The sequence below is a fragment of the Emiliania huxleyi genome, assembly GCF_000372725.1.
Source record: "Emiliania huxleyi CCMP1516 unplaced genomic scaffold EMIHUscaffold_837, whole genome shotgun sequence".
Lineage (NCBI taxonomy): Eukaryota > Haptophyta > Isochrysidales > Noelaerhabdaceae > Emiliania > Emiliania huxleyi.
In genome coordinates, this window is record NW_005195755.1 from 8,267 (window position 1) to 15,965 (window position 7,699).

General features: G+C 68.4%; 2 protein-coding genes across 2 annotated transcripts in view; one reads left to right on the top strand and one right to left on the bottom strand.

The window, feature by feature from the left end:
• EMIHUDRAFT_460118 (hypothetical protein) overlaps positions 1-942 on the top strand; it is a gene marked incomplete at its 3' end in the record, with an annotated part of 4,189 nt that extends 3,247 nt beyond the window's left edge. The window contains exons 9-10 of the mRNA XM_005758832.1: positions 404-600; positions 678-942. Coding sequence (XP_005758889.1) covers positions 404-600; positions 678-942 — 462 coding nt within the window. The remainder of the gene's footprint in view (positions 1-403; positions 601-677) is intronic.
• Positions 943-5,831: 4,889 nt separating this feature from the next.
• Positions 5,832-6,991, bottom strand: EMIHUDRAFT_372278 (hypothetical protein). Its single transcript, XM_005758833.1, has 3 exons — positions 6,298-6,991; positions 5,986-6,177; positions 5,832-5,914 (listed from the first exon to the last, which is right to left on the bottom strand). The coding sequence occupies exon 1, from the start codon at positions 6,636-6,638 to the stop codon at positions 6,327-6,329; it is 312 nt and encodes a 103-aa protein (XP_005758890.1). The 5' UTR covers positions 6,639-6,991; the 3' UTR covers positions 5,832-5,914; positions 5,986-6,177; positions 6,298-6,326.
• Between the last annotated feature and the right edge of the window lie 708 nt (positions 6,992-7,699).

Genomic DNA, 7,699 nt, shown 5'->3' on the forward strand with positions numbered 1-7,699 from the left:
CGTCAACTCCCCCCCAAACCCCCAACCTCCCCCACCTCTCTACATCTGGACAAGCCTCACGGACACCGTGCCCCGGCGACCCCCCCCCCCCCCTTTTCAAAACCGTTCGGCGTGGGGAGCCCCGGGCGCGCGGTCCGCGTCGACGCGGCAGTGGTTGCTGGCAACTTGCGGTCCTCACCCTCCCACCCCCGTCTTGTCGCAGGCTCGCCGGGAGGGGCGACGCTGCGCCGCATCGCCCGCAGCCCTAGATGCGAACACAGACCCGTGTACTCAAACGGGCCCTCGAGAGGACACGCACTCCGCTGTGCTCAGCTGTGCTCAGCTGTGCTCAGCTGTGCTCAGCTGTGCTCCCCCCCCCCCCCCCCCCGAGATCCGAGGAGTGAATGCCGTACTCACGGCGCAGGCGCGCGACCTCGACTCGACCGAGCTCCTCACGACTCTCACCACCTCGCGCAAGACGCGCCACCTCCGCCGCCTCGGCGTCCGCATGCTCGCCGAGTCGCTCACGCAGCGCTTCGCCGCCGCCCTCTCGCCGCCGCCGAAGCACGAGCGGCCTCCACCCCTAGACACCGAGTACAGACCCGTGTGTTCTGACCAGCTGTGGAGAGGACACGTGTTCACGCGATGCGCCGAAGGCACGGGCGCGGACCCCTCACTCTGGCGTGTTCCCGACGCAGGCGGCCGCCGCCAGAGCAGCTGCCTGTCAGTCCGGCGAGCGAGGCGTTGCGGCGGCGCCGGGCCGAGCGGCTAGCGGGCGTGCGGCGGGTGCTCGTCGCGTCACACTTGCAGCGGCAGGTGAGGGCGGGCTGGAGGGGCGCCGCGGCGATCGGCGCCGTGGGTTTGCTCTTCTTCCGCGTCGCGGTGGTTGCGTTTTGCAAGGCGGCGGTGCGTACGCTGCCGGGCGCGGTCGGCGGGATCAGGCGGGCGGTGTTACGCGGGTGAGGCCGCGTTGCGAAGCACTCCCCGTAGGAAGAGGGGTGGGGAGCAGTGGGAGAGAACGAGACGGGCTAGGTGCTAGGACGTAGGAGTTCTGCATTTAAAGAAGTTACACCGGCGGGAGCCGGGAGCTGCGGGGCGGACCTGCTCGCTCCTCGGGGCGGGAGCGCTGCGTGACCGCGCGCGGTCTTGGAACTTGGAGTGCGGTCCATCTCACTCAGAGTAGACCCTGTAATACACGGTGACGGGTGTATGGCAGTATGCGCTGCCCGTGTCCGGCTAGCCGTCCGGGGTGAGATGTGAGGGTCTTGCCCCACCCCCCGACCCCCTGCCCCTCCCCATGTATGTGCCCCACCAACCACCATATGCGATATGGCACCTCATCAGCCACCAGCACCAGCCACAGTCAGCCCCACCACTTTGTGTTGTGCCTGTGTGGAGAAATTTTACCTTACCTTACCAAACCTTTAAGACACGGCTTTAGGTCTGGAGACCAAAGCTCTCCCATGGCGCCTGCATGGCGCTAACTAACGCCCCGATACCCCACTGCCCCGACGCCCACACCTCGATCTTCTTGGGCAGCGGCTGGTTCGACAGGTCCTCTCCGTGGCCTAGGCAGCCGCCGCCGCCCTCGCCATACTCCTTGCCCTTGCCCCAGGCAAAGACGGCGTCGGCGGTAGTGGCGAGGCTGTGCCATACTCCCGCCGACACAGCGTCGACTCGCTGGTCAGCAAAGGCCTCGATCTTCTTTGGCAGCAGCTGGCGCTGCTCGTCGCCGTGGCCCAGCTTGCCATCATCTCCATCGCCCCAGCTCCAGACGGCGCCGTCGGCGGTGAGGGCGAGGCTGTGTTCGCCTCCAGCCGACACAGCGACGACGCGCCGCCCAGCGAAGGCCTCGATCTTCTTGGGCAGCAGCTGGTCCTGCAGGTCGCCGTGGCCCAACTTGCCTTCCCTTCCATAGCCCCAGCTCCAGACGGCGCCGTCGGCAGTGAGGGCAAGGTAGTGGGTGCCTCCTGCCGACACAGCGACGACGCGCTGGCCAGCCAAGGCCTCGATCTTCTTCGGCAGCAGCTGGTCCTGCTCGTCGCCGTGGCCCAACCGGCCTCCCCCTCCATAGCCCCAGCTCCAAACCGAGCCATCGGCGGTGAGGGCGAGGCTGTCCACCAATCCAGCCGCGACAGCGACGACGTGCTGACTCGCCAAGGCTACGACCTTCTTGGGCAGCTGCTGGTTCGACAGGTCTTCTCCGTGGCCTAGGCAGCCGCGTTCGCCATCGCCCCAGGTAAAGACAGCGCCATCGGCGGTGAGGGCGAGGCTGTGGGCGCCTCCCGCCCACACGGCGACGACGCGCCGCCCAGCTAAGGCCTCGACCTTCTTCGGCTGCCACTGCTCCTCCTCGTCGCCGTGGCCCAACCGGCCTGCTGGGGCACCGCAGGACCAATATGGGGAGCCCCAGCTCCAGACAGCACCGCCGGCGGTGAGGGCGAGGCTGTGGTACTCTTCAGCTGACACGCCCACGGCACGCTCGCCGCCCAGCGTCGACGGAAGGCGGGTCGGCTTGTTAAGCTGCGTCACGCCCTCGCCGTGGCCGAGTAGTCCTGGATAGAAGGTGTCCTCCGCACAGCCGCACGACGAGAGCCGCCCCTCGCCGTCGATGAAGACGCTGTGATAGCAGCCTGCTGCAGCCCTCGCCAGCGGGTTGGACGCGCGCAGCAGCGCAGCGAAGCACAGCCACCGCACGGCGCAGCTCTCGCCCTCTGGCTGCGCCGGAAGCTCGTAGTCGCGCTCTTGCGCCCACAAGCGGATGCCCTCCTCCGCGAGTGAGGCGTGGAAGAGCAGCGAGACGGCCGCGACGCGAGCGATGTCGACGGGGCTGTCGCAGCGAGAGATGGCGCGCTCGAGGAGGTCCGTGGGGAGGTCGAGGAGGCAGGCGGGCGGCGGCGTCTCTGGCGAGGGAGAGGGTGTAGCGGCGGGGGGCGCAAGGCTGTGCGAGCGGCGCGGCGGGGTGGACATCGCGAGAAAAGAATTTTGAAACTCGAACTCTCTCTCAAAGCAGAAAAGAATTTTACACGGGCCTCCGTCGCACAACACTGGGCAGGCGCGCACTGGCACTAACACAGGTACACCACGGGAGAAAAGAACCATACGTCCCCGCCTCCCTCGCCGCCTCCCTCGCCGCCGCCGCCCTCCCCGCCTCCCTCGCCGCCTCCCTCGCCGCCGCCGCCGAGCCCGGCCCCCTTGCCGCCTCCCTCGCCGCCGCCACCGAGCCCGCCTCCCTCGCCGCCTCCCTCACCGCCGCCGCCAATGGCTTTCCAGAGGACTGGCGATCACTGCTTGATGCCTCCGTGCCTCTCGCTGTGGCGGCGGCAAACATCGGCAGGGGGCACAGGCGCCTCGTTGCCGATTTGAAGCTCACGAGCTCGCTTGCGAGCACGGGCAAGGACACGGCCGGCGACGGAGAGCTCGGCTGGAAGGGGGCCTACGTGCGCTTTGGCAACACGGAGACCGGGCTGCTCAAGTTGGTCAAAGGGCGCGGCAAGTGGTCTCCGTCGGAAGCGACGGCAGCGGCGGTGGCGGGGGAGGAGGAGGAGGCCGAGGAGGAGGGGGAGGAGGGGGAGGAGGAGGATGCCCCCAAGGGAAAGCTCACGGAGCAGCCTGGCGATTACCCTTTTGCGCGGCAGCAGGATTGCGATCTACGTTTGTTTGATTTTGAGGCTTTCGGAGGCTTTGGAAAGGAGGTTCGCAGCACCCTGAGGGAGGCGGCGAACCAGCTGAGCAATAAACTTTCGCACGCTCAGCACCTGGACGAGGTCACATGGACCACCAAGAACTGGCACGGGCTGCAGATGCAGCGCTTGTCTGTCGTCCTCCACACCGCCGTGGCGTGGCAGACGGTGAACGAGCTAGCGTGCGGGGAGAGCGGCATTGTGCATGGTGCGGAGTGCATTGCCGTTCTTAACGGAGTCGCTTAGGCGGCTCCGGTGGTGAGCCTGTGTGTGTGCCAGTCCGCGCCAGTCTGCGCCCTTGTCGTGCCAGTGTGCTGTGAGAGAGGCTTGTATCTCAAGAATTCTTTTTCCCACTCATTTCCGACTCTTGAGGCAGGTCGCTGCGCTGCCGCCACAGACAGACGCTAATCGACCACTCGCTGCTCGTCTCGATGCACCTCCTAATTGTTCATACCGTCGCGGCGCTCCACGGCCGTGCGGGTCGAATCTCTGGGCTGCCTGCTGCCAGCCGCCGCATCACGACCGCTCCAACCTGCCTCGATCCGGCTGCGGTGGTTGGCGGTGCTCGCACTCGACCTCTGCTTCCGGAGAGGAAACGCTCGGCTGAGGCTCCCACTGCTGCCGTGTAGGCATCTTATCGGATGGTGCGGTGCAGCTGCGGCTCGGTGCGGAGGAGGCGGCGAGGGCGCTCCCCGAGGTCGGCCGGGTGGCAGCTCCGGTCATCCAATCGGCGGCGGAGCAGGCGGCGGACGTGGCGCAGAAGCAGGCGCCCATTGTTGCCGAGAAGCTGGCCGCGGGCGTGGAGGCCGCCAAGCCAGTGCTCCAGTCCACCGGCAGCACGGTCGGCAAGGCGCTGAGCGGTGCTCTCACGCCCGAGCAACTGCAGGTCCCGGCGGCAGCGCACACTTTTGCGCACCGCGACGCACGGCACCGGACCACGCCACAGAGCACACGATGGGCCCCCCACCACCCGGTGCAGCGCCACACTCGCCGTTGCGCCGCAGCCGCGCGCGTGGCTGTAGTCGGTGCAAAGTAGCCCAAGTCGGCCCGCCACGCGTCTCCGTCGCACGAGCCAGTCTTCCCTCCCCGCCAGGCGGTCGAAAAGTCGGGACGCGTGGCGGCGCAGGTCGGGGAGATCACCGTCAAGGCGGCGGCGACGGCGGCGGCTGTGGGCGGCAAGGCGGCCACCACCGCTGCGCCGGTCGTGAGCAGGATTGCCTCCGAGGGCCTCGAGGCGGGCAAGCAGGTGGCGCCGGTGGTGACCCGCGCCGCGCGGACCGTCTACGAGACGGGAGAGCTGCCGCCCGACGTCGGTGCGGGGCTCGCTCGCGCAGCGGAGCAGGGCTCGCGCTCACTCGCCTCGGGCGCCGCCGCCGCGTTTCGAGGGGCAGCCTCGCTGATCGACGAGCCTCCTCCGCCTGCGCCGGTCAAGGCGGCGGGCATCACGCTGCCGCAGGTGCCGTCTGCAGACACACTCGCCGCTGCGATCGTCCGCGCGATGGCGCCCTACGCACTCGGCCTCGGCGTGGTTGCGGTGGGGCTCAGCGCGTTGAGAGAGCTCGTCGAGCCGGTGGAGCGCGTCGTCAAGCAGGCGCTCGCCCTCGCGACGCTGGCCGCGGTGGCCAAGGTGTCGTACGAGAACTGGGACGCCATCTACTCCACCTTCGAGGTGGTGTCGGGCGAGCGGCCTCTGGTGCCGCGGCTCTTTTGAGGAGCTCGCGCCCTGACGCCTGACGTCTTGAGTGACGCGTCCGCCGCCGTCTCCATGTGTGTACCGTACGTCAGGTGTGTGTAGAGAGTCTAGCAAGGGGGAAGAGATCGGTGAACGGTTGATCCGGTTGGCCATAGAAGCCGTAAAAGGAGCCCGCACACGAGCGAGAAGCACTTGGAGCACTTGGAGAAGGAAATTTGCATCAACGTTTGTTTTGGCGCGTTTGACGATGCTCAACCTCAAGACGACTGGACCGTGAAGCCTGAAGGTGAATGGGATCTTGGAGTACTTGGAGTGCGCCGATTTTTTGGGGGCGCGCCGCCAGAGGCGTCGCCACTTTTGTACATGTACGTACGTACTTTTAGCTTTCTCTCTCTCTCTCTACATGTATCACAGCTGCGAGGGCCAACCAAGGGATTCGGAGCGGTCAGATAGGTAGCGAGCGGTCAAATAGGTCCTGGGCCGCAGGCCGGCGCGCAGCGCCACGCCGCCAGGCGTCCGCCGGAGGCCCGCCGGAGGCTCTTCCTGCGGCCACATTCTGGCAAGATTCCGCCGCGCTCAGGCGCCCAGAGGATGCGTGCGCTGCGCTCAAACGTCGCGATTTGGCAATAGGCGCTCGAGCCGGCGCACAGCGGACGGGTGCGCCGCGCAGGGGGGGTCGGAGGGGTGCGAGAGGGGGCGTGGGTCAGGCGCGCACCGGCCGGCTCCGGGAGCGGCCGTCACGTCGAGGAGGGGGGCTGTCGGCGGCTCGAGCGGCGAGGCGTGCCACTCTGCTTCGCCGCCGACAGCCCCTCTTCCGAGCCGGCGCGTGGCGACGAGCCGCGGCCAGTGTCGCTGGTTCCTTTGGCGGCGCAGCGTTTATCCCCCCCACCCGCGCCCGCCCGCCCGACCGCCCGCCCGCCCTCAGGCCTTGCCCCTTCGCAGGCGCGGGAGCGCTCGCCGGCGAGCACCTCCTACCTCTCCTCGCCCGGCTGCTCCCTTGCCCCGTCGCCCGCCGCGCCCTCGCCCGGCCTCAAGAGCTTGGCGGCCTTTGTCCGCCAGCTCAAGGCGTGGGACGAGGCGTGCGCCGACGGCCGCTCGTCGTGCTGGTTCGAGACGGAGGGCGACCTCCCGCGGCTGGCCGGGGAGGCGCTGCTGGCCGAGGCGGCCGCGACGGGCGCGAGGCGGATCGCCTTTGACGCCGTCGCGGCGCGTCTCGAGGCGACCGCGGCGCCGCCGCCGCCTCTCGGCACCGCCTTGGCCGCGTGGCCCACGGGATGGGGCATCGAGGAGGGCAACTTCTGCGGGCTGGCGCACTGGGCTGTGGAGGTGTGGCACGCGGCCGGGTCGGTCGACGCGAGCCGGTGGCAGGTCGAGGCTGACGGAGGGCGCCTCTTCTTTGTGCGGGTCGCGGAAAAGGCCGCATAATCGCGCTCTCCGCCGAGGCCCGCCTCGGCGACGGCGCTCGCCGCGCAGCAGCAGCAGTAGCAGCAGCAGCAGCAGCACGTGATTCTTGACACATGATTACACTACACAGTCCTCCCTTCGGTTGTCGTTTCGACCCTGTTTTTTTCTTCTATCGCAGCGCACTCGCATCTGTGAGCCTAGCGCAGCGCGAACTCGCCGTCTGAGCCTAGCGCAGCGCGAACTCGCTCTGAGCCTAGCGCAGCGCCTCGGAAAACACCATTTTGGCTCGCCAACAAGCCCTCCGCGCCCCCACACCGTTAGTTGAACACATTTTTCTTTTTGGCGCACGGTGTACACTATGAGCGGCGCCAGCCCAACCCTCCTCGCGGCGCTGGCCAAGGGCGACCTGGCCTCGCTGCGCGCCCTCCTCTCCGGGGGGCGGACGCGCGGCACACCGCTCGCGGCTCAGCTCGACGCGCGGCTCGAGACCGAGTTTAAGGACACGCTGCTGACCTGGGCTGCTCGGCACGGGCAGGCCGAGGCGGTGCGGCTGCTGCTCGAAGCCGGCGCGAGCGTCGGGGCGGCTGACTGCGACGCCGCGTCCGCCCTCTTCCTCGCGTGCTTTAAGGGATGCCTCGAGTGCGCCCAGCTGCTCCTTCACGCCAATGCCGTGGTCAACCAAGCGGCGGGTGGCGGCTTCACGCCGCTGCTCATCGCGAGCCAAGAGTGCCACCTCGACATCGCTCGGCTGCTTATCGAGGCTGGGGCGGCGGTCAATCAAGCCGGGGGCGGCGGCATCTCGCCGCTGCTCATCGCGTGCCAAGAGGGCCACGTCGAGTGCGCCCGGCTGCTGTGCGGTGCTAGCGCTGCGGTCAACCAAGCCCTGAACGATGGCACCACGCCGCTGAGCATGGCGTGCCTGCAGGGCCACCTCGAGTGC

Excerpts from the sequence above, each read along its gene's own strand:
- EMIHUDRAFT_372278 (XM_005758833.1), bottom strand. The coding sequence starts at position 6,638 with ATGCCCCATCCCGTGGGCCACGCGGCCAAGGCGGTGCCGAGAGGCGGC.